Source organism: Trachurus trachurus, assembly GCF_905171665.1.
Source record: "Trachurus trachurus genome assembly, chromosome: 6".
Classification (NCBI taxonomy): domain Eukaryota; kingdom Metazoa; phylum Chordata; class Actinopteri; order Carangiformes; family Carangidae; genus Trachurus; species Trachurus trachurus.
Genome location: NC_139897.1, coordinates 9,181,559 through 9,208,183, shown reverse-complemented (window position 1 = coordinate 9,208,183; position 26,625 = coordinate 9,181,559). Strand labels below are relative to the sequence as shown.

Genomic DNA, 26,625 nt, shown 5'->3' with positions numbered 1-26,625 from the left:
TCAGGGATATACAGTACTGACTCCATAATCTATAACAAAATATCAAGCCCTACTATTCTGCTCTTAAAGATTGTCTCAAAGACGCATCACCAAAGTGTTACCGCTCAACAAAAGCTCAGTGATTCCCTGTAAAGCCACAAGGCATCCAATGGCCAGATCCTTGTTGACCTAGTGTAACACTGTCAAATCCAGCCTCAAGATTCCCAAGATGTTGTGTATCTCTTTGTGTGAGTGTGTCTTTTAAGTCCTACGATGATAATACATAAAATTCTTAAAGGGATAGTTCAACATTTTGGCAAATTGACCCATTGCCATAATCCCTATAGTCATAGCAGTAGGTTTGTTACCTTTAATTGTCGGTGCAATTCTATGGTGTCTCCAGCCAGTACTATTTTTAGAATGGTGGAGCAGAGCCACGAGCTGCTCAGAGCTACGCTACGGAGGCTAATGGAATTTCTTGGTTTCCCTCATCAAACTCATCAAATACACAATCCAACAACTCCAAAACGCTCTGGTGGACAAGTTGTGACCTGCACATTCACCACGCTATGAGATAATAACTGAATTTTACGAGACAGAGTTGTTTTAGAGGTAAATTCATGCAAAACCGCTGATGTGCATTCCTGTCAGGGGCAGGTTTTTGGCAAGCAGTCTCTGCATTTGCCCAGAAAACAACTCTGTCTGGTAATGTTCCGTTATTATCTCATAGCGTGGTGAATGTGCAGGTCACAACTTGTCCACCAGAGTGTTTTGGAGTTGTTGGATTGTGTATGATGAGTTTGATGAGGGAAACCAAGAAATCCCATGAGCCTCCGTAGCGTACTGTAGCTCTGAGCAGCTTGCGGCTCTGCTCCGCCGTTCTAAAAATAGCTTGCACCGACAATTAAAGGTAACCAACCTACTGCTATGACTATAGGGATTATGGCAATGGGCTAATTTGCCAAAATATTGAACTATCCCTTTAAGAACCAAGATTCTTACCAATGAACCAGAAACTAATAATCAAGCCAAAGTTACTTTTTCATCTTTATACAAGGCTTCATTCCTAAAAGTGACATTGAAATTGCTGTTAACAAAATCTATTTTTGCAAAAAGGAAAGATTGAACTTCCTATGTTGGAAATATGACATCAAGTTAAATGTATATGCTTCTTCATCTTCAGGTGGATGTTCATCTTCCTCTGATCCAGCCACTGGTTCAAGTTTGAATTGAGGCAGGTATAATCTGATTGTGGATCAGACTGAGGTGCCGCCTCCTCCATCAGACAGCTGGGCTGTTTTACCTTTTCCCCTGTCAGGCTCTTGTCTCCTAATGGGCCATTGAGACACCGCTCAGCCTCCTCTCATCTCTTCATCACCCGTTCATCTTCATCCCTGGCTCATGTAATTCCTCTATTTGTCTTCATCCCTGGGGCCTGGTGACCCTCCCCGAACCGCCATTCCCTGCTTCCCTAACAGCCTGCGAGGGAATTCATCCAATTACAATCAGAAGTGTGCAATTGGCTGATTAGATCATGGCGGGCAGGCTGGCTGTGTAACAATTTAGCAGAGCCAGCTCAAATCGGATTCCCTCGGCACTTCAAAGGCGTGAGACAATCCGTTAGGACAGGGCCACGGGCGCTGAGGGGGCGAGGAGGAAGGTGGGGAGAGGGACAGGGGCAGCCAGCGGCCGACAGGGGGGTTTGCTGGAAATTCAATCTAGAATGCCATAGCTTTGGAGTTGGGCCAGCCGCCTGTCACCGTCACCATGCCAACCTGCGCCTCAGCACACCCTCGAGTCATGACCTGCCACGTGGCTGTGTCATTGTGGCGACATCAAACGGGCCCTTCCCATCTTTTACAATGGCATAAATGAGGTTAATCGTATTTTCGGAGGTGTTGAGGATTTCATTTTGCTTATTTTCATGGCCGAGAGCATCTTTGCTGTTTTTTTTCTTTGGTTGTTTTTTTTTTTTCGAGCAAGGGTGTTGAAATGCCCAGCTGTTTTGGAGTATTTCTGTGTTTTGTCATGGATGCCTTGAGAATTGGAGGACCCCCTTGGGATACAGAAAGATGAACACAACTGAGAGGGGACAGTGATATGAGCTTGTTTTCCTCCAGCACAGAGCTGCATGGGTCATAACTGTTGACTCCACCATCCTACCGCATGAATCAAGAGAGTAATATTTCACTGATGTACGACTTGTTGGTTGCATGCCATCCACCGTTTCTCTTGCCATCCCTGTCTCTTGTTCACACTGTCTGTGTGTCCCTATTTCTATCTCCTGCTCTTTATTGCTTGTCTTGCTCTCTTTTTCCTTTATGATATATGACAGGGCAGCTCATCCCCTCCTTCCCCCTCGCCCCCGAATCAAATGCCATGGCTCGACCAGCTGCTCTGTCCAAGGACTGGAGAAGACTACTTGCAAATATGGTGTCACTCACCAATGTCTTTTATCTGCCCACAATAAATAATGTGGCAGTCAAACATATGTGAAGGGTAATGCCATACATACAAAGCCATCTGGTGGCATGGGATTGTAAGACAGCACTTTGAAGTTGACATTCGCTCTTCAAACCACACCAGTTATATTATTCATCTGCTTTGCAAGCCACCCCTGACCTTGACATAACGCAGTTTTGATCAAGTGGATCGTGATGGCAATCATGTGTCACAGCTGTGAAGATGATGGTTTGTCATCACTCTTTCTCTGAAGTGTGTCTCTACCGTCAAAATCCATTCTCCCAAATCAGATATTTGCTAAAAGCTCCAAACAACTTCACAAAGCACTGTGGCTGACTTTGAGTCTAAAGGTGATCCCCTGTTGGTTTGGACTCGGCTGTGGCAGGTGGATGCTGATCTGCTCACTGAACACCACAGCAGGAAAACCATTGTCAGCTGTGGTTTCCTCTGGCAGCCAACAGCTCACCCCCTTTGGGTGGAGGTGTATGGGACCCCTGGGTCTGCGGTGCGTGGTTGTCTCTCTGCTATTGGAGCAACCGTCCCTCAGCCGCTCGGTGTCGAAGAGAGGAGGTTACGGCAGACAAAGAGCATGGCAGGCGCGATGCTCAGCCTCAGACAACCTCATGAGTCAAGGCTCTCATGACTCTGAGATGCTGCACACACAGTCAGACTCACAACATCTCTGAGGCTACAAACATGATGAGTTTGTTAAGAGCCATTAAAGAGGAGCTATGCAGGGTTTTTAGCTTAACTATGCTACATTTTGTTTTTTGTGATGGTTAAATAAATGACATGTAACTTGTTACAGGGAGAATGGAGGCTCTCTGCCGTCCACCTAGCGTGTCTTGGCTGAAAAACACTTTTGCAAGATCGGGGACGCTGCCGCAGTGTCCCAGCTCTCGTCTCTGCGCATCGTGACAGAATCGCACCCCATAACCCGTAATCTCTTGTATGACAGGACAGAAACGGCTACACAAATATACACGTCGTAACACGTACGTATATGATATACAGTATAGCTCTGGAAAAAAATTAAGTGACCACTTTAAAATTATCAGTTTCTCTGGTTTTAGTATTTATGGGAATGAGTTTGAGTGAAAGGAGCACTTTTGTTTTATTCTGTAAACTACTGACAACATTTCTGCCAAATTTGAAATAAAAATATTGTCATTGAGGTCATTTGTATGACAACTGGTCAAAATAATAAAAAAATTTCCAGTGTTTTCATTCAGACTCTGAATAATGCAAAGAAAACAAGTTCATAGTAATTACAAAAAAAAAAAAACACAACACTAATGTTTTTTCATTTAGAAAGATTTCAGAAATCACTGTGGTGGAATAATCTCAATTTTTAATCTCAACAGTGGTTTTTAACCTTCATTAAATATGAGTTGGCTCAGGTGATCAGATGATCAGTGCCTGGTTAAGTAGAATAAAATGTCCTTGTGTTGAAAGTCAATAGACACTGGAATCGAACGGCTGCCACACGTAGAGAAGCTGATTTATTAAGAACATTTTGGACTTGGTCTCTTAATTTTTTCCAGAGCTGTATACTGCCCTATTGATTGATTTCTTGCCTGGGTTGTTGTAAACAAATGCACATGGCCGAGAGGAGGGTTAGCAAAACAGCAGAAAAGTGACCAGACTTGCATAGTTCCCCTTTAAGATTCAAGCCTGATGAGAACTGCCATTTCATTTGACTTAATTTATTCCATACATGTAGAGAGGTATTGAATTATATACCATGAATTTTTACAAAAATTCTGTGAAGTTCACGTCCAAGAGACCTTTCTCTTATTTATTGCACATACATGTATGTGTATACGTGTAGGGAGGTGCCCTGAGGTAAAGAAGAGGGTCAGTTTCGTAACTGTGTACGTGTGCTGCATGATACAAATACCAAAGGTCTTGTCCTGATGTAAAGCGAGGAGGCCAGATGAGACAGATGAACAAAGTAAACGTCTTCAGTTACACCCCTCATACGCCCCATTTCTCCATCTGTCTCTTCCTCCGCTGATCTCTCTCTCTCTCTCTGTCTGCCTGGCCTCAACTTACATAGTTCTTTTCGTCTTTTCAATGATATCACACACACTCCATCCGTCTGCGTCTTAAGTCAACTTTGTCATCGTGATCGACTCTCTCACCTCTCTCGGTGTGTTGCAGTGAGTCAGTGGCGTTGTGTGTTTGTCTCTGTATGTGTGTGCGTTCTGGGGGGGGGGGTTTATCTATAAATAAATATATTGGGGGAGGGCATGAGGGTTGGAGTGTAATAGTGCAGAGACAGGTGCCTAGGCTCACATTTCCCCTAGTGAAAGATCAGGCCTGCCACTCTCCCCAAGGCTGCCATCACACACAATCACAAATACACACACAAACACACAGCACAGACATATACAAATGCGGCCCCCGCACCAAATGCACGCTGCGCCGCACTGTCTTTGTCTCTGCTCGCATGTAAACCACCAATCAGGTCATGGGAGCGATGACTTTCCATTCATTCTGAGCCTAAAATCACAGTTAAGTTCCTTTAACTCCAACGCTTAAGCTATCTCAACACCGTTAACACCGCTAGGCCATTAACAGCCGACAGGTGCTACAAAACATTAACAAGAGTATTCAGTGTGCTCTCACTTCACCTTCATAGCGTGGGGAGGATTATGCACTCTGAGGATGCAGGAAAAAGTGTGATTCAGTTGAACTTGAAAAGAGCTGGATTGAAGGTGGATTTAATGTGGACTTGTTTACCCAGAACTTGACGAGAAAGAAAGCATTGTGCGGCCCTTTGTCGAACAGCTCCTTCAGGCCTCCTTTCTTCTCGGGGAACTTGTCATAGATCTGCCTGACGTCCACCGACTCCAGATAGGAGTCGCTGTAGCTCGGGTTGGACTGGCCGATATGCACAAACAGGTGTTTGTTGAACTGGAGAGGGAGACAAAAGTGCATATCAGGAGGCGAACAGAGCCAAAAATGTCAAATGTCCACTTTGCTGAGTTGCATCTAACGCCAAGTGCACCGTGCAATCCAGGACATCTGTCACATTGGGCCTGCTGTTCCATTGCATCATATTTATTGTAACATCCTATCACCTGTCTCAAGGGTCCCGCCCTTTTCTCCCTCACTCGCACCATTCATGAGCATGTGATGAGCCGCTGTGCGTACACTGTATTAATACTTTTGATCCTGTGATGTCTGTGAGTCGCTGCCACAGCCTTCATCAAAACCACGAAGGATTAAAGAATTAAGAATCATTTCAACTTGGTCTCTGTGTATAAGATGAACTCTGTGTATAAGATGGTCTCAGGAAATCGGTCCCCACATCCATCCAGGACTGCACACACATCCAATCCCTGCTCAAAACTCACCTTTTTAAATTAGCTTTTAATGTATGATCATGTGTATGATTATGTGTCTAATACTGTTTCACTTATTTTATCTATTTTCTATTTATCTACTTTGATCTATTTTATAATGTTATCTATCTATGTAAAGTGCCTTTGAGCATCTGTGCTTAACAAAAAAATGTATTATTATTATAAAAGTTTTGCCTCCTTGTATCTCGACTCTTTGTATCACAGCTCAGACTAACTGCAGGGATTCTCGTCTGTTTTATTTCAGACAGATTTGTGCCATAGTCTGTGCCAGAGTTTTTTCTCTAACAAATATGTCCTGCAAAAAAAGGTCTCAGACAGCATATGTTCTTATCTAGACAGAAACTAATGTTTATCAGTAGGTGTTCATATGATACTCCAATTATTTTTATATGATATGACACATATCATATAAAAATAATTGGAGTATGATTGGAAGCAAGTAAAAACAAAACAACAAAAATCTAAAAGAACTGAATAAAGTGAGTTTTGGTCTAATGCAACTGTCAGTAAGATGTGTCATCATAAAAAAAAAAAATCAAGTTAACTAAACAAACTTGTGTGTGTTTGACAGAGTTAACTCCAGTCTTGTTACTCACGGTCTCTGGATCCTGCGGTTGCTCCAGGAAGGCAGAGAACTCCAGCATTCGCAGCTTAGAGCTGGCAATGCTTCGACCCTGCCAAGGGGGGGCACCGGGAGACATGGACAACCCTGCTGTGCTTTCATAACCTGCAAACGAGAGGGCAGTGAGTGCGTGAATGTGCGGTTTTAGTGTGCTGAAGTCAAACTTGAAAATGCAGCGACATTGCAGCTATTTCTCTGAGGTTTTTGCGAGCTCTTCATCACGAGCCGGGTTGTCTCATCACTTTGCCGGCATGACAGCCCTCTGTCAACACAGCTGGGAGGAGGAGGAGGAGGGGGGGGGGGGGGGGAGAAAGAGCACCCACCTGTTATGGGGGCCGGGCCGGACGCTTGCATGGTGTAACTCTGCTGGGAGAAGGGCTTAATGCTGGAGAGACGAGACAGACGAGAAGGAGAGGCATGTTATGCACTGTCTCGGCCTCATGACCCCATCTCATATACTAATTGGACTGGCTGACCTCTAAAGATGCAGGGGGCAGAGTGGTATGCTGAATGTCAGACAGCTGAAGACTGTTCTTTGTAATTGCACTGATGTGTTTTAATCTGTTCTGAGATTCGCTTCCTGACTGAAATTTATCTAATGGTTATTAAGCTGATCACATGAAAAATGACTGATGAACACTGTGGAAAGAAGGGCTACTCACTCTTCATGGCCTCCTGGCTGTCCTGGAAGGGCCCCGTGCCAAAACTAGGACAAAAACAAAGAAGTGTAATTAATTAATTACTCAACATTTGTTTAATTGTGTCTGTCGTGAGCTGAGAAATGTAAGATATTCAAGCTTAAATGTGTCGTATAAAAAAGTTTTGAAGTTTCTCTACAGGACACACAGTAAACACCTCTATAGGAACTACTTTAACTCTGAATTAATTGAAGTTATAAAGGGGTCAGTTCATATGTATTCAAACCGCAGGTTCATAAATGTGAATGGTGCAAACAATGTTAAGGGGATAGTTCAACATTTTGGCAAATTGGCCCATTGCCATAACATATATGGTCTTTAGGACTAGGTTCGTTACCTTTAATTGTTGGTGCAAGCCATTTTTAGAACGGCGGAGCAGAGCCGCGAGCTGCTCAGGTTGTGTATTTGATGAGTTTGATGAGGGAAACCAAGAAATTCCATGAGCCTCCATAGTGTAGCTCTAAGCAGCTCGAGGCTCTGCTCCGCCGTTCTAAAAATAGCTTGCACCGACAATTAAAGGTAACGAACCTACTCCTAAGACCATAAATATTATGGCAATGGGCCAATTTGCCAAAATGTTGAACTATCCTATAAATCTGTAAAATGCTATACATGGATATAAGTTACAATATAAAGTCAACCAACATCCTGGAAAGTGATGGACGTGCATCACTACACACATTGATGGAATAATAATGCGATGTGGAAATAAAACTAACCCTAACACACTTCGGATGAACACGTTTTTTTTTTATTTCATAAATTTGGCTACTGCTATAACTGCTCTACTGCTCTGAGTTAATCAACACACTATGGCGGAGGGGGTCAGTGGGCAGGGACTCACCCCACCAGCAGTGGGGTAAGCTGGCCTGGACAGGCCCTGGAGAGCCATCTTGTTCTGGAAAGCCGTGGGTGAGATGATCTGGGCCGAGGACATGGTGGCCATACTCTGCAGGGCCTTGTCTTTGGCAGCCTGGTCCTGGAGAGAGAAGGACAGAGAGCGAGGGTGAGACAAACAGACGGTCACGCAAAAGGAGAGTGGTCAAAGGACTCCATTTAAGTCAGCTCCCAACATTCACCGGCAACACAGGCAGAGCCCTAAAAGGGGAAACGAAGGGTCGAGGCCAGCTTGCATCATCGGTGAATCCCTGCCAGGCGGGGAGCTGGAGAGAAGGTGATATTACAGTCAAGGGCCTTTGGGTCAAGAGTTAAGTTTATTGCTTTGGCGGGGGCAAGCCGGTGATGACAACCAGCTCCTGCTGGAGGTCATATTGGAAGACGAGGCGCACAGCAGGGATATCTAAGTATGTTTATCACAATAGAATCAAAATGGCAAATTACTACTGCCACTGAAAAGAGTTTAAAGCAGCCTAGACGATCGCTAGAAAACTTTCTCTCCTATGCTGCGCTGTAAAGCGATACGCCTCTTGTTTTTTGAATCCACTCCTTCAGCAGTTTCCAAACCACAGAGGACTACAAGCACTTGCCGCCCAGCCCTAATGGGCAAGGCCACACGGTGCATTCTTCTTCCCAGAACTGGCGAACACAAGGGCATAGCTGAAATATGGGGGGTACATGTGGTAGGGAGCTCAGTTACACCAAAGACGTATTTAAAAAAGGCCTGTGACAGGGGGCCAACCCTGTGACCGACGCTGGGCTCTGCCAGCTGAACCCTGGTGGCTACCGTCCAAGGTGAGGGGAGAGTCCTGTTGCCTGCTGCCGGTGCGGGTATGCGGATGAGAAATGTAAACTGAGAAAGTACTGGGGGGACAGGGATGTGTAAGCTCTCAGCATACCACACAGGAAAACTTTTATTGAGGTACTTACCACGAGTAATACCTGGAAGGAATAATACAGAGATTAATTTGTTTCCTGACAATTGCGTTTGGTTCATCTTGTTCATAATTGTGCACAGTAAGCCTCGGGGCTCCCAGAAATATGTTCACATTTCATCGAAATGTGTCAGCGTGCCATTTAAAACTAGCATCAATTAGGGAGCGCAATTAAAATAGCCAGTGGTTTGTGCCTTTGTGTTAATGGAATGTGAATACATGGCAGTGCAAGGGGCCATGCATGTTGAAATACCTTTAACAAAACATGAAACTTCATTACGGGAGGAAATAACACAGGGTAATAATGTTTTCAACTTCTTTCCATCTGCTGCTGCTCAACTTGATTAAAATCAGGATAATAACCTCAGCCAATGCAGGCACCACGGCTCCATTATGATCTGAAAACCCTGGATGACTCCATCTCGAATAACGACGCAACATGCTAATGACAGTCAGACTTTTCCTCCCAGGTAACATCTTGGCAGGAAACCTGTTAAAGTGTCTGTGCATTCGGGTGTTTATTTGTAATTATGAACCTGATGAAGTTCACGTATTGTTAACTCTCCTTTATTCCCCTGAAAATCATGCACAGCAATTAATACTGTAAAAACATTTGCTGAATGTAAAAAAAATAGCAGAGAAGTTGACTCACGTAGCGTACCTTCAGCTTCACCTGGATCTCTCTGGCCTTCCGTCGGGCCAGAACCTGAATGTGACTGGATACCTGGACAACACAGACAACATATAACTGTTGGCACACAAAGTGTTGCCTTTATGGGCCATATAGGAGGAATGATGGTTTTGTCCTTTGCACTGTTGCTGATCATTTTCCAGCTTGAGGTTTTGGTGCCTTTTTTTTTTTTTTAATTTCCCACTAAAAACATACTGCTGAATCTGAGACTATAGATTGGCCAGAGGTGTGTGTGAGAGACAACCTGTCCACAATGTACCTAGCCTCCTCAGAACCTCACTGGAGTACGTTCTACACCCCAGGTACAATACACAGGATGAGTGGATATCTCAAAAGTGGATATCTCAAAAGTGAAACACATTAAAACTTAACTACACACACAGCCAGATACCAAAGAAGCCAAGTAGAATGATATGTTTTTTTTTTTAATATGCATGAATTGACATCATATCTGGATTAAATTAGTTATTTTGCAAAAATGAAAGTATGTCATCTTCCCTACATGACAACATATCTTATTTTCCTCTCTTTGAATTGCACCCAGTTACTCAACTGTAGTGCAACAGAACAGTCACTAAGTCTGCTGCTCTGACACCAGCAGATGTCCCTCTATCTCCCCAACCTGTCCCACCATCCATCTCAGATCTGTGACTGCCACCCCCTCTCCCCACACACACCTCCCCCACCCCCCCCCCCCCCCCTTATCCCCTCATCTCCCCTCATCTCCACTCATCTCTTCTCATTCTCTCACTGACTCTGCCAGATGACTTAGCAGGGACCCTTTCTCTCCACATCCATCACTGCCCATACATCAGTCCATCTATATCAGATACCGTAGTGTGGATAGAGTTCCAAATCCCTAGCGCGTCCCACCTCAGCCTCCCGTACGGATCACCATATTCCCCAGCTTCTTTCCCCTTCTAACAAGCACCAGATCCACGAGGTGGTGAAGAAATAACACCGACACTTGATCCTATAGCATCTGTGCATTGGGCCCTGGCCCTAAATCAATCGTCATGTCCAACTCCGGAGGGGGGGAGGGGGGTGGTGTGGGTACCCGGGGTGCTGGGGCATCATTCAGCAGGACAGGACTTTTTGGAGCGGTTCAAAAATAGGAGCAGATTCAAATGGCATTGGCTCCAGGACTTACCTGCTTCCTGGTCCGCGTCTTCCCTGTGCGAAGTTTGATATACCGTGCAATCAACTCATTTCGTCCTGTAAAGAGTCCAGAGAACATTATTTCAGTCTGACAAAACTAACTGCACAAGTTTTATCTGGACATTTTCCAGAGTTGTCAGCCACCGTGCAACCGGCTTGACATCATGAAATTAATTTGACCGTTAGTTCTCGACTAACTGTCCTTCATTTTTCACTGAGAGGCAAAATAACATTAAAATGTGAATACAAACATGCAATACTGTAGCATCCAAAAAATAAATGAAGGCAGAATATTAAATAGGAGGTAGAGCAAAGAGCATTTTTCCTCTTTTTTTAATTCCATGTTAAATTTCTTACTCGAGATGTTTTTGTTAACATAACATTTTTATGCTGCCCACTTTTATCTGCTATATCCAACCACATGAAAGATTGGAGCAGCTTGAAAAACCCTGAGGAGATTAAATATGTAATAAAATAAAAATAATAATTAAACAATCATTTAAATAATTACATTAAATATGACAATATGTACACAGATACAGGGAAAAAGGAGGGAGGGGGGGTGTAGAGAGCAAGATCTAAGTGAGGAGGAATTAAAAATGTTTACCAAAGCTAACTATTAACTCATCAGTGAGCCTGCATGTTCGGCCAAACCAGAACACAAGAGACAGAGGAATGAGGGAATGTATATGTGTACTGTATATCTCTGTTTCTGTTTTTGCACACAGAGATGAAGTCACTGTATAATTAGCTAAATTAGCTGCCCGTGTGTGTGTGCACACATGTTTATAAGAGTTTGCATGCATGCACATATAGAGACGCATGTGCAAACACACACGCTCGAAGCAAGTGTCACGGCTGTCAAGTGTGTCATCGCTGAAAACTGCAAGTGTAAGTGTAATACTAAGTATATACATCTGTCTGTGTGAGAGCTTGCGTCAGTTTCTGTCTGCCCCCCCCCTGAACTGCTGACAGACAGGTCACATTGGCAGAGCAGGTGGAGGCCGCAGCCATGAGATCCTGCGACCGGACTCAGGACAGACACGGCGCAGGCCACTGACCAAAGGGGGCCCAGTCTGGTGAGGCTGCCAGGCAGCTGGCGTGTGTGTCAATGTTTATGGAATATGCCTTTACGCCCACAGTAAATCTTGGGCTCGTTCCCCGCCAACCACGGTGTCGGGTTACAGCGGACGGCAACGGTCATTTGGCTTTTTTCACCGTCTTCACCCAAACTAAAACCTCTCGATTAGAGGCTAAAATGGGAAAAAAAAATGTTGCACAACGACAGACAAAGGGTTTAATGGGTTAAATTTAGAACCAGGATATAAAGCAATATGGCTGTATAAACACACAAGCTTATTGTAAAGGGAATACATGCAAAAAGTGATGGAATGACAGGTATGTGACTCAATATTTGACAAAAAAATAACTTAACTCTTTCTGTTTGCAGCTTCTAAAAGCTGTTGTTCAGCGGATCTGAACCAAAACAAGCCATCTAAATATGTCATATTGCTCTCTGGGAAATTATGGGAAAGATATGGACAAAATGTCAGAGTAATCTCAGCAATAACCAATTAATTATAAATAGGAAGAATCATTTACAGCAGCCATACATCTGGGATCAGCACCTTTACAAAGAGGAACTAAAGGAACAAGACAAACACAAGATCAGTTTCAGAGTGAATCACACAACTCTTGCACTCAGAGGACATCTCTCACGCTCCCACACAGCCCCCCCCCCCCACACACACACACACACATACACAGTCATACAAGACTTTGCTAGACTTTGCACCACCTCTTAAACACGGTCATTTTTCCCTTGGCACCACATCTCCATGAGAATTAACACACAGATCAGTCACGACACACAACCGGTACGAACCCGTCAGATTTTCCCCGGCATAGCGGAGCTCGGGGTCAGACCTCACAGCGCTCCACACAACCAGCCAATCAAGTGACCCCCCCCCCCACATGATGAAAAGAGGAAAACTGACACCCGGCTGAACCCTCATCAGAAATTTCGTCAGCCAATAAAAGTGATCAGATTCTGCGCGGAATGCAAAACACGGTTTCTTCCCTGTGCTCGTGTGAACCGGTCGTCTGGTCCCTGCACTTGGCTGGAGGCACTGATAGAGGCCATCATCACTTCTGACTGACTTTCCTCCTTATTGCTCATGATTTTCCAGTCATATTCTATAATTTGTACATATTGGATAAAGGGATCTTTAACTGTCAAATCAGGATCATTTAGAATAAAAAACACTTTATCCTCTGGCTCTGTCTGCATCATTTCCACTGCAATCAACAAAGTAACTGGAAACACAGCAACACCATTACATGCAGTCAGACAGGGCAACAAAAACACCAGCAGTCGGACGATGAGACAGGATGTAAACAAGCCAACAGTTTAGTCAGGTTGTCTAAACAGTTTATTCTGAGGTAAAGCTGAAAGTGAACGCAACCATTATGTTGTTAATAAACTCTGTGAGTTCACAGCTTCAGTAAGAGGGGTTATGTAAAGGTTACTGGAAACTGTGCAGGATTATTATTTCTTATTATACCTAATTATACAGTAATATGCATCATAATTAGTGTATTTTTGAGTTTTCTCTGCCAAATTAATTTGGAATTCCTTTGAAACATTTTTAAATTTCATGTGTTTCTTGCTCTGTGTGACTTTAAGGGCCAAGACTGACTGAGGTTTTCGGAAGAGCGGGAATCACATCTCCTGGAAATCTCTCCACAGCCTGCAGAATAACTGTATGGAAGCAACGGCAAACTCTATATCTCAAAAAGTGTTAAAACTGTTGCGATTATACAACAGAGTGATGTTATTTGTGAATCAGTGAATGAATCAGTGTTGGCTTGAGAAGCAAAAGAGGAAGAAAGGTGGTCAATATTAGTCCCTGTAAAGCTACCGTCCCTGAAACACACACACATACTAACCAGCTGTAGAACTGCCTTTGTGTGAAGCTTTTGTGGGCTAAACCCCTCTCTCAAATGCTGTCTACTTCGGTTTATACACACACAGTCGCACACAGAGATATAGACATAAACTCACACACACAGTTAAGACATTCATTCTGTCTCAATCTTATTTTCCTTTCAGGGCTGAAACTCCTCAACCGTTCACAGTTTATCAGGAGGTGCACTCGCCGGCCGATTGTTCGAGCCCCTAAATACATATTTCTTTAATTCCCCGGGGATTAAGAAAGAGTTCCACATTTCCTCGCAATCAAACTCTTGAAAAGGCGAACAGAGAGCTTTGCTCAAATGAACATTAAGTTGGCTGTATCGAGTTCCTCACATTACAGCAGCAAGTTCCTCCAGTTCCCAGCATTTTATCTCGTGGAGACTTCACTCGGCGTACAGTAAAATGTACATGGTGTATCCAATCCAATAGGGATTTTCAAAGTAGCAGACACAGATGCGCGAACATGTCTCCACAGATGAATGAAAAGCTCGTTGTGAATTCAGAAAAGCAGCTCCTTCTTTTCATTTGGCGGCCACACAGTTGTGAAACTATGTTATGGATTTATCCAAACTCGGTCGACCAGTGAGGAACCAAGTTACCACATGGACGAGGAGACGAGAGCGTGAACAATGCATAAATTAGAGCTGTAATGTTCCTCTGTGAAAACGCTAACGTATCTGTTCAGCAGGATGGCTAACAAAGCTATGAGCTATTGTTGTTGCTTTTCTTTGTCCTTTCTCTCTCTCTTTCTTTTTTTTTTAGGCATCTGGGGGTTTTGCTCCAACACTATTTTGTTGTAAATGCATAATGACAAATAAATCTTAATCTTAATCTTGCCAAATCTGTCATGATAGCAGATCCCTCAGGGTTAAAACAGGTTAAAAAGTCAGCTGTGACAGTTAGATGGTGAGGTTAAGGTAAGAGGGCAGGAGAATACATCATGACTGGGCTTGGCAAAATAGTCACCTAAGGATTTGTGCACATGCATATAAATATATATACTGTACATCCTGAAAACTTGCTCTGAGACTCTGGAACAACCTTGCTGAGGAAATCAAGTCAGCTGAATCTGTGACCTCCTTTTAGTCTGGACTTTTATCAGAGACCTTTTCCTGGTTTTATTTTCCAGTCAACTGTTTTATTTAAAATCTCTCTGCATTGGCTTGTATACATGTAATTGTTTTATCTGTTTTTCCTATATTGATTTTATGTCTCTGCCTTTTGTCAGACACTTTGAAAATGCTTTATTAATACAGATCATCCTTATTATGTACAAACATACAAGTGCCTTCTGGGCCATAATGATTTAATAAGGTATTCTACCACCAGCAGTGCAAACGACACGCAGTTTTATCGACCGTATCCACATTCAAAATTAGCCGGATATGTATTGCAAGCATTAAACAGCTTCCTTAATGGGCTGTCGAAGCGGGTTTGCTTCGTGTACTTGTATCAGATGCCCTACCACTCCTAGAGTGAGCGGTTGGGGAAGGGCCCATCAAAAATACCCTCCAACACACCCATGAGATCAGAGAGGGGACTCAGTCACACACCGATGAGATCATGATATCCAATGGGAGCAGCTCAGACGGAGAACCTGTGCCAGCAGAGGCTGCAGGAAAGTCAGTAGGAACATTATACCATCACCCACTGGTCCACAGTTTGATGTTGTTTATCACACCGCCTGCAGTCACGGACTTGTCTGGGGGAAATCTGATTCTGGAAAAATGTCTTAAGGGCATGAAAAATGACCGCAGCAGAAGCAAAGTCAAGTGTTGCAGAGTTGGGGACACTGCTGAGTTGTGACACGCAGGAAACACTTATTTATAAGAAATATTTATCTGGCTGTTACATGTTGCTTCAGTATCCACATAGCCAGGGTTAGAACTGTATTTAAAGCACCTCTTCACTTTTAAAAGTTTCCCTGGCTGAGGGATATTGTATCCTACAACTTTTTTCACCTATGACTAACTCAACCTGTGTAACGTTTGATTAATTCTCCAGCCAGAAGTGCTAATTGCAGAAAGACGCAGCCAGTTTAATGTGATGTCCTCACAAGTAAAACCTGGCTATGTTTTATATGAGCTGGATAGAGTGTTGTGGAGTCAGGTGTGTTATGTATTTCTTCCCAGAACTGCCTTTTGGTTAAATAATAGAATGTGTCGCCTTTTTTTATCTTTGCATACAACATGACAGGGAGAACGGCTTCTCGCTCCCATGTTAAACAGAGGTTTTTCATGAAAGTGACAAAAAACTGAATTTGAATTTGTATTTGATATCATGTTCTTAAATGTAACTTCATTTTTTAAAATTCATCCGACTACATAAAACTCAATGGTTTACTTTCATGCTGTGGCACTAAAATTGTGTTGGCAGCCCAAAGAGAATGTTTGACTATGGCATAAACACTATATTAACATAACATGTGGATCACTCAGATGACGGCCGACTGGTTCATGAGGTCATGGTGCTGATCCAACATCCCTTCAAGGTGGTGGATTTGGAGCGGACCACTGGAACAGCAAGTTAACATTTGACCCCAAATCCACACAAGTACAAAAGAAAACAACGACACAAACATCTGTGAGAAAAATCTAAATAATATGTCACATTCACTCGTGGAGTGAGGTGATGCTGAAGGGCCGCCTGCCTCCTCCTCCTCCTCCGGCCTGTTGGAGGTCAAAGAGAGGTGCACAGGGTGAGTGAAGGCGGCCTGCAGTGTCCAACCACTGAGGCCTGGTTGGTTGTAAATCTGCCCTTTGCCCATGTGGCTGCGGTCATCACTGGCCTGATCTGATCTCTCCCTCTCTTTCTCTCTCTCTCCTTCTCAGTCTCTCTCTCTCTCTCTCTCTCTCTCTCTGCCCAGTGCATTCCTCACATTCCTATATACTGACTGGTCCGCACCGGGTCTTACATCTGCTGCTCCAACATCACCCCATGAGTCCATGTCCTGTTTGTGTGCGTGTTCTACAACAACTCTATGTACAGAGACTCTACTCTATTTCAAAATAAACCCCAACCCTTAAATTATGTTTTAGATTATAATTAACATTAAATCCAATGAGTCAGTCATCTCTGTATTTCCTTGTATGAGCTTTGCTATGTTTAGGTCTGTGGCAGAATGTTTCTGTTGTTGTTGTTATTGTTGTTTAGGTTTCATGTCAATTATCATTTATGCTAATCTGTCATTTCTAATTGTAATTCATTAAAATGTATAATTTCTAATAATATTTTTTTATATAATGTATGCTATTGATCATGTGCTCAGTGTGTGTAAGCACAGTTGTGCATGTACTGTATGTGTAACTGCCATCCTGTATGGAGGCACATCTGCCAGCCATACGTTTTCCCTCTGCACCACATATGCCCCACTTTGTCTGCACAGGAAAACAAAGGTCACATTTAGGCTGCAGGAATGTCTTGGCTGGGTGTCATTTCCCCTCTGATAGAGCCTGGACGCAGCCTACTGAAAAGACTTCTATGAAGCCTCCACATCAGCAGCCAGTCAGGGACTACATTAGGACAGATGCAGCGGCTCAGCTGGTGGAGGTTCAAATATGTGTAGTTTGATCAGTATAATATACTATTAATACAAAAGTTAGAGCTGGCATCAATGACATTTAACTTATTGGTTAATTTCTTTGTGACTGACCATACTTTTTTTTTTTTTTTTGCACTAAACAATAAATTGATCTGCTGTTGTTTTTTTATTCCCCAAATAAAAATTTACAAATTTACAAAAATAAAATGAACAAATAATAAAGAGATTCACAAAATCTAAGAATGGTGCCTGTGTGAATGAAATAATGTTAAACTTGCAATAACTATTTTCTCAGTATGTGCTGCTACAGACTTTTTTTTAAAAAATAAAAGGAATCTAGTTACTTTTCACAAAAAAATATTTTTTGAATTCAGGCATACAAAACAGACACAGCGACAGACGCAGTGAACAGTTGACACATTTCCAATTAATTCATTTCAAGTAATCGGTAGGTCAATTAAAGACAATTAAATGTGTTAAATTAAGTTTCCAGTCATAAAGAAATGGGGTTTATATCTTGAGTCATCTCTCACTGCGCCCATATACACAGTTCTATAAAATGATTATTTCCCATCTCTTATTGTCCCAGTGTGTGTGAGTCCGTCTCTGACTGTCTCTCACAGGTGTTATTTAAGCTGGCAGAAGCCAAAGCTTCCTGTCTGCAGAGACGCGCAGAGACCTCCACTCATCAGCGCCGTAACCACATGCACTGCTGTCAGGAGCCAAATCTAAAGTTTGCTCTTGATTTCTGACAAAGTATAGTATTTCTAGCCGAGGAGTAAATTTAACAGTTGTCATGTTATATTAACACAACCTGCCACAAGTGTCTTTGCAATTACAGAGATTTATGCCAAGGCAGTTTGCACGAGGCTGGACGTATGCTAATCGCATAGACAGATCAACAGATGTCTGCTCTGTAAGGAGCCTTCTACCCTCCACATTGCTGGTCTGAGACATCTAGATGAAGTGACAGGGACCGACCGCGGTTACATGGCTGCCAATGCTCACCACGGTTGGTCTCTGGGTTGCTCTGTGAGATACAGACGACGAGTGCATAGAGAAAGAGAGTGATAGAGATGGAGGGAGCAGTGCCTAGATTCCAGGAGTTCATTATCAGCAGGGGAGTTCCTCGAAAACCTGACAGAGAGCAACCAGAAGAGTTTTTAATAATTGCTGCTGCAGACATCGACAGCCTTAGGTCCTGTTCAAATGTGTTTTAGCATTCACGTGCTGTCATTAATTTAATATTAATGTCTATTGCCTTTCAGTGGAATCATGTGATGATGTGGACAAAAACAAAAAAAATCAAGTAGTTATGTGCTGCACAAGTGCACGTCTACCAACAGAGAGCAGAAACGTGATTACAAGGAAGGAAACCACTTGAAAACACCGGCTCTTCAGGAGGTCAACGGGTCAAGGTCACTGGTGAATCTCTCACTCTACTGCCAGAGTTTAAACCTGGGTGAGGACTCGCTGTTGCTTTCCGCCGACCTCTTCTAATCACATTCTTAACAAGGATCGCCCTCAGATGAAAACATATTTGCACGGCCTGACAAAAAAACAACAACAAATGTGGTGACACAGGCCAAGCTGAGTGGAAACCGTGATTCATTGTGTGGGTATTCTTTGTCCCGCGCTGACAGAAAAACACGGCAGCTACTGAGAGCAGCTCTGTTGACTTGATCCACGTCTCTCTATCTCCTCTGCTTCCACAGGAACCGAGACGCATTCAAATGTGAGAAACGGTGCCTCGCTAACAGATGTGAGGAAATCGAGTGTGAAGAAACCAAACAGCTGCATAAAACATGATGTGGTGCAAGATTTAATGTAGCTAAATAAAAAAATGATTCAAAAGGCATCATGAAATAAAACAATTACAATTGCAAAAGAGGCCCCCATAAATCCATATGGCAGTTATATAGCAGCAAATAAACAGGGAACATAATCATATTTCTAATGGCACATTCTTTTAGTGAGAGCTGTCAGCACGTTGGTTTCCACTGCACAAAGTTTTTGGGACTGTTTTTCCATTATTGCAGCATGAGGCCTTCAGTCCGACTACAGGGCACGTCTCTCGCTGAGAGCCACACAAGGCAGGAAATGTTTTCTTTGGCAGATGCATGTCAAATTACCCCCGGAGCACATAACGGCCACAATATCCGTGACACCGTCCCTAATAAGCGAGCTAATAGGTCTATTGAGTAATGGGCGCGAGGGCCAGTGCTATGCACAGCATTATGGGAAAGAAATGCGGCGAATGTACATGGAATATGGGGTAAAAACATTCCATTCAATTTGGGAATTTACAATGGAGAAGGCAATCCGAACACATTCCTTTTGTTTCGCTGCTGGGAGACTCAATATCATATTGTTTGGTGAAAAATGGCATTCATTCCTCAAAGGGGAATTCAACCTGAAATTCGGAGTATGTCGCTCTCGGTCAATGTTTCTTTTTTTTCTTTTTTTCTAGGAGTTTGTTTTGTCTACGTGTTGATATTTAACCTGTGCAAGGACACCAAATAACATCTCAAATCGTCGCTTCACCATTTCATGTGCGGCTTTCAGAGATATTCTCAGCTGATATTTGATTTGTCTGCGTGATTTAAGACCACCCATCAGCGCTCTAACAGCATTAACAACACTAAAGACCTTCAAAGTGGCTTTGCATTGATTGTGGTGGCTTGAATGACTTGAGTTGTTGGCCACTTGTGACCCCAGGGATGGTGATAAAAGGGGAGGACCGTGGAGCTGGGAGGGAAAAAGCCGGTTCGAGCTGTTCACGGGGGCAACGGGGGCAAAGCTCGGGGGGCCGCGCACATCAGGCCTCGGTCTTGCTTGCCTCATTTCTCGAGTCATAAATCTGGATTTGCAGCGAGGCCGCGAGGTTGAACTCAGGGAGCAGCTGGGGGTGAGCTGAAAGGCAGACGGGCTGAGAGTGGCAGCGGGGGGGGGGGGGGGGGGGTTGTTCATAAAGGACAAAGACAGACAGGGACGCTGAGACAAAGAGATGTGAGGAGTTAAATCACAGAAGACCTCTACCTTTATCAACCTGCAACACACACATATCCACACACACACACACAGTGGACAGGTGTGAGAGTGGTCTGCTGAGCCCAGAGGCCACGCAAGACACCACAGCCCACCTTGGTGTTTATTTGCCCCCCCCCCCCCCCCCCCCCCCCCCTCCTCCTCCTCCCCTCCAGGCGTTCAAAGGGTAAACGTCTATTCTGGTTTAGGGTTACAGCCGAGCTGCCTTGAACCCTCAGGCTCCCAAGCACACATGCCATTCCTGGCGGGCCAACGCGCTCCCTGGCGCATCACCTGCCCCTGACCCCCACTGGGAGGAAGGGGCACCTCAGTGCCTGCCTTGCCAAGAATCTCCCCCACCACCACCACCACCACCTTTGTCCACCCAGCCACACCATGAGCCACCTGCCCCCTCTCCCCCCTGACCCCCCTCCTCCTCCAACTATTATTACAGGCTTTATAAGGGTTTAAGTGTTGATCGGAGGATGGCCATGACCTCGATAGGTGGCTAAGCTAGGCTAGGCAGACCTAACAGTTAAAGGAGCTGTCTGGCGCAGTGACAAAACGAGGCGATGACAGAGGCTGTCTGATAGTGCCACTACCTCCATCCGCCCCGTTTTTTCCACCGAGCAGATCCACTATCACACAGTCAGGCAGGAGGACGCTCCGCAGCCAGAGCCATCTGTTACCAGACGTCTTTCAGCGAGATGCCGTGGAGGAATGTCGCTTCACCTTCCCAACACCTGTTTGGCAGTGACATTATCCAAAGATTCAGTGAGGAAATACCTACAGGGTAGATATTCAGTTCCTTAACCTCAAATCATCGTTAAATGTGAGGTAATAAACAATCAGAGCGGGGCATATCAAGAAATCAGCCGCTCTGTAGTCAAATAAGAAGAACAATGAGATAATTCATCAAGCTACTAAATCCCTGCATTATTCCGGATTGATTTTACCTGAAGCAGCAACAGGCAAAATGAACAGCAGCGCCATTTAATTACACGCATTGCACTCTGGGTAGGAAGTGAGAAAGGGCTCCTCTAAAGATGTTTATGGTGAGCGATTCATTTCGGTAACAGGAATACTGTAAAGTGCTTTCCACTCTCACAGCCAGAGATACAATGAGACAGAGGTCTGGCCAAAAAAATGACTCAGCTAAATATCGCTGCTTCTGATGCGAGATGAACAAACTCTGCCTGATGGCCATGTTGCGTAGAAGAGGAAGGAGTGATATGAGTGCGCGCGCCCTTGCGTCTGACACATCGCCCCCCGTCGCACCGCACTGTAACGTTACGGGACCAAGTGGCGCTGACAGCTGTGCAGGAAGCAGGAGTGATGTGAAACATGAACACAAGGAGTGGTGGTGAATGGGTGTGTGTGTGTGTGTGTGTGTCTCTGTGTGTGGGAGAGACTGTGTGAAACTAATTGTTTGACCATATGAAGTTTAGTAGGGAGTGAGTATTTGTTTTTTTCCACAACACAGGAGATGTCACGTATCAGTTAATAAGAAATAAATATTTGGTAACACTTTATTTGACGCCTATCTCTATAACGCATTATAACCATACTTATAATGAGTTATAATGCAGTTATAGCACTGTATACCTATAGTTATAAACACTCATAAATGCTTATTGTTATAAAGCCTTATGATAATTCATGAGTGTTCATAATGATAGTTATACACGTCTGTAAGCCAGTTATAACACATTATAACTATATTTATAATGCATTATCGATGTGGGCATTGTCAGTGAGTTACTAAAAATTATAACGTATTATAATACCTGACCTTATAAGTCATGATAAAATGTTTTATAGTGTCTTGTGATAATTGTTATAAAGCATTTTGATCATTTATGAGTGTTTATAACTAAAGTTATACAGTGCTATAACTGCATTATAACTCATTATAAGTATGGTTATTTAATGCATTATAGAGATAGGCTTCAAATAAAGTGCTACCCTATTTATTTCACTGCAGATGAATCTATCATCAACTTCTCATTCACATCATAAAATCTAAAGCGCTACATACCAATGGTTTAACAGAGCCGTTTTTCACAGCAGCAAAGGTTATTGTTATTTCTTTAAATTCCTCTTCAAACTGCATATTCAGACTTTGTAGCCATTGATATGGCTTGATATGAGTTCAGACTGTAAGGAATGTAGTCTATAGACATTTTTCATGCAGGACATTTTGCATGAAAAATTTAAGATTTATAATTCTTGTTCTATATAAAAGAAAATAGCCCATCACTCTCTGACTAACTTGAATTTAAGGTATTTCCTCAACCCTGGACTGCATGTCAGCAGGTCCCCAGGCCTTGTGCTTATCATCACACTGGAGAGGAAGAAGGTGGACAGAAGACGAAAGGGGTGGGCGTACCGTACATCTTGCCCTCATCAGAGAGGATGATCTTCCTGCGGCCACATGGGGGGTAGATGGCCAGGGCCTCCTGGAAGCTCTGCTCGATGTCCGGGCTCCACACGCCCTCTGCATCGTTCTCCAGGGGTTTGTCGAGTCCGTCCCCCAGCTCCTCGCTCCCACCCCTGGGGGAGGGAGCCTGCACCCACTCCGCAGACGTGGTTGGAGGACGGAGAGGGGACCCACAGAGCCGGGGGGGGGGAGGGTCAGGGGCCGGGGGCCGGGGGGAGGTGAGGGCCGGAGACGAAGGAGGAGGAGGAGGCTGCAGGGAGTGGAGCGGCTTGTATGAAATCCACAGGTGTGATGATGATGATGATGATGATGATGATGATGATGATGATGAGCCTGGGTGTGGCAGGACAGTCCTGTGGAAGGAAGAGAAAGAAGATTAACTAATGTGTTTCTGTGTAAGGAGGAGGTTTCTAAAATCCTGAACCTCCGTGAGAAGGACTTCTCAGGTTGCTCTTCTACAAACATATTTTTTGTGAAACAATAACACAAACCTTTCTGACATGATCACATGTTCTCCTTGTGACCTTCATTCAAGCAATCAAACAATCAAGCATGCAATCTTTATACAGAAAACACACACATGAAGGAGAAAAGGGAATACATAATAAGTAATCGAAAGGGCTGCCACTAAGATTTGTCAACAAGATCAATTAATGTGTTCATACCTTTTTTCCATTTATCAATTAATCGTTTAGGCTTTAACCCAGTGTTTTTCAACCTTGGGGTTGGGACCCCACGTGGGGTCGCCTGAAATGTCTAGTAATTGATAAAAAAGACTGATAAAAATATTTTTAAACTAATTATTATTCATTTTAAAATGATGATAAAAAAAAGCCACACACAATATTAAACAACTATATTTGATCATTTTACTTTCTCAAATATAAATCGAGTTCAAATAAAATGCAGCAAATATCTGAGCTTGTGCATCTTGAATGACGGCGCTCACCAGAAATTTGTGATGTCAAAATGGGGTCATGAGCCAAAAAAAAAGGTTGGGAACCACTGCTTTAACCTGTCAGGTCGTTTAACTTAACCAACGGTGTGGTCTATCAATTGCCCATTTTGTCTGCAGAGTAGTTAAAGATACTTAATTACGGGTACAATTCTCACATCAAAGTTCAAATTAATCAAATCAAGCTGCTTTAGACTGACACTTCACACCACATTTAAGTACTGTATGATTCATTCACAAAAACAGCTTTTCAGGGATGGTCTCATAAACTCCACCAAAGTCAGACCAACAAGGATTTTATATGTGGTTTGTTGTTGTTGAATAAATACTCCTGAGCAGCTGGTTAGCGTCCTAGCTGCTCCACTGTCACATGAACGTTGTGGCCGAATACACGATCACATCAGGCCCACAGCTGCTAATCCTGACTTGGAAAAAGCACCTCAGATCATTAATTAGGTTAGTGCCACCATGAAAACAAATAACAACGTGGCACCTAGCACTGAGACAGAGAGGGGAGCGCAGGGGGTGGGGGGTGGGGGGGCCTCAAGCAAAACAAATGAGGAGACACATTAAAGTGGGATCACCGTCCTCAGACATGCATGCCAAGGAGGATCATACCAGGATATTAAGGCCAGGGGGCTTTTTATGTTGCTCATTTCTTCATCAGCACACTAACTGACTGTGTTATTAAACTTATAGATCCCAGTTAATGTGTTATGTGAATTATTTTGGGTGGGGGAGTATTCCATTAGCCAGACGACTAATTAAAAGGATTAATTTTACATTCCATCGGCTATTTGTGACAGAAAAAAGTGGCCGAACAGCGAGTGAGATCCACACACAACTGACAGCAAAAGGCATGTGTGACGGCCGACATATTCATATCCTGTTTTCTCTACATACCACTTTGTTTAGGATGTGCACACTACACACACGCACTTATACATTTGGGTGAAGAGTATGAGACAGACACGAGCTCCGCCTCTTCCTCCGGGCGGACGTGGAGGAGAAAAGTGGAATCAGGGCACGGACGGTGGGACACGGTGAAGAGAGAGCTCACAAACCTGTGAGTCAGTACAAACAGAGCTTTTGTGTTTGTCATCAGTGGTTTTTCCTGCCACCGTGAATGGAAGAGACCTCCATGTCCATTTAGGGAAACAAGGAGAAAAGCAGGGAGTGTTACGTCAGTGATAATCCCAGCCATGAGTGTGTGTGTGTGTGTGTGTGTGTGTGTGTGTGTGTGTGTGTAACATGTCGAGGCAGAACACGGGTCCAAGTTCCTGCGAGGCTGGAGTCGAGGAGGGGTCGCAGTGATCTGAGTCAGTGAGTTGTAGGGAGTGAGTTAGACTCTCCAGCCAGTCCAGTCCTCCCGCCACCCCTCCTCCTCCTCCTCCTCGCTCTTCCTCTGAGCCCCCTGATGTTCCACAATACTTCCTGCAAAGCGTCCGGGCCAGTTGGCCATTCTCCCCATCTCTCTCCTCTCTCACACTCACCAGTGTACACAGATGTGTACACAAAGAGACACTGCGGATAAAATAAACTCCTGCCCTTACAAACAAAACTCTGACACACTAACAGACGGTCAGAAACACTTAAAGGGCTGGAGGACAGAGAGAAAGCCACAGACCTACATGAGCAGCATGATACGGGTACTGGGGGTGGTATTGGTTAAAACCATTAGTACGATTTATTGTTAAACAAATGACCAAAACACATTCAGCATGTATTTTGATAATCCAACTTACATGTATTTCTCTGAAGGAATCCACAACATTTCCTAGTTCCAGACCCTCATATTCAATCACTATCCAGTCTTTCCGTTAGATATATTCCTGTTAGGTCGTACTTAGCTACATGGCTTTTGAAAAAAATATTTTAAATAAACATCCTGCTACTGAAAACCAAAACGTTAATGCTATAGCACTAATACCACCTGAAGGAACTCAGTTCAAATGCAACAATATAACATTTATATTTAACAATATATATTTTTAAATGTCCTTCTATTCTGATGATTAATTTATTTATTGTTTATGTAATTTACCTGCAATAACAAATCTGAATCACCACCAAACAGGAGGAAGTGTGACACTGCTCACAATCATCTAGTTAACAGGTCTTCTCTTGTGAGGCTGTGAAGGTTTTAGGGAGCTGATTGCTTTACCAGCCTCTGTTCAAGCTGAGCAAGTGTGGCAAAAAGAAAGTGAGACAAAGAGTGCTTTCACATGAGCTGTATATCAATAGTAGTATGTAACCAGACATCAACCACTACAGAAATAAATCAAAAGAACAGAAAAAAAACCTCTAATTAAAACAAAACAGAAAATAAATCAAATCACAAAGATACTATGATGTTACAGTTGTAGTCATGGTGCTAATTTGCTGTTGTGTATGTTATCCAAAAAGTCCAATAAAAATGGAATACATACTACTACAATTAGAGCAACTCATCACAATCCACTCTGCCATAATATTAAAGGGATAGTTCAACATTTTGGCAAATTGGCCCATTGCCATAATCCCTATAGTTTTAGAAGTAGGTTCGTTACCTTTAATTGTCAGTGAAGCTATTTTTAGAACAGCGGAGCAGAGCCACGAGCTGTTCAGAGCTACGCTACGGATGGAATTTCTTGGTTTTCCTCATCAAACTCATCAAATACACAATCCAACAACTCCAAAACGCTCTCGTGGACAAGTTGTGACCTGCACATTCACCACGCTATGAGATGATAACGGAACATTAGGAGATGGAGTTGTTTTCGAGGCAAATGCAGAGACTGCTTGCCGAAAAACTGCCCCCGATTATTTTTGCATGAATTCACCTCCAAAACAACTCTGTCTGGTAACGTTCTGTTATTATCTCATAGCGTG

At 43.5% G+C, this 26,625-nt stretch overlaps 1 protein-coding gene across 5 annotated transcripts in view; it reads right to left on the bottom strand.

The window, feature by feature from the left end:
• The window catches only part of tead4 (TEA domain transcription factor 4), a 29,018-nt gene extending 6,062 nt beyond the window's left edge, over window positions 1-22,956 (bottom strand). Inside the window, exons 1-8 of one of the 5 annotated variants that reach the window (XM_083972854.1) lie at window positions 22,749-22,956; window positions 10,807-10,871; window positions 9,618-9,689; window positions 7,978-8,112; window positions 7,098-7,141; window positions 6,759-6,820; window positions 6,410-6,540; window positions 5,188-5,361 (exon numbers count right to left, since the gene is read on the bottom strand). In XM_083972854.1, coding sequence (XP_083828980.1) covers window positions 5,188-5,361; window positions 6,410-6,540; window positions 6,759-6,820; window positions 7,098-7,141; window positions 7,978-8,112; window positions 9,618-9,689; window positions 10,807-10,871; window positions 22,749-22,755 — 690 coding nt within the window. In that variant the 5' untranslated portion in view covers window positions 22,756-22,956. Of the gene's footprint in view, window positions 1-5,187; window positions 5,362-6,409; window positions 6,541-6,758; window positions 6,821-7,097; window positions 7,142-7,977; window positions 8,113-8,212; window positions 8,261-9,617; window positions 9,860-9,936; window positions 10,302-10,333; window positions 10,783-10,806; window positions 10,872-22,748 lie in introns of those variants that run through there. The other 4 variants (XM_083972855.1, XM_083972856.1, XM_083972857.1 and 1 more) reach the window with 4 other exon arrangements.
• Window positions 22,957-26,625: the final 3,669 nt, after the last annotated feature.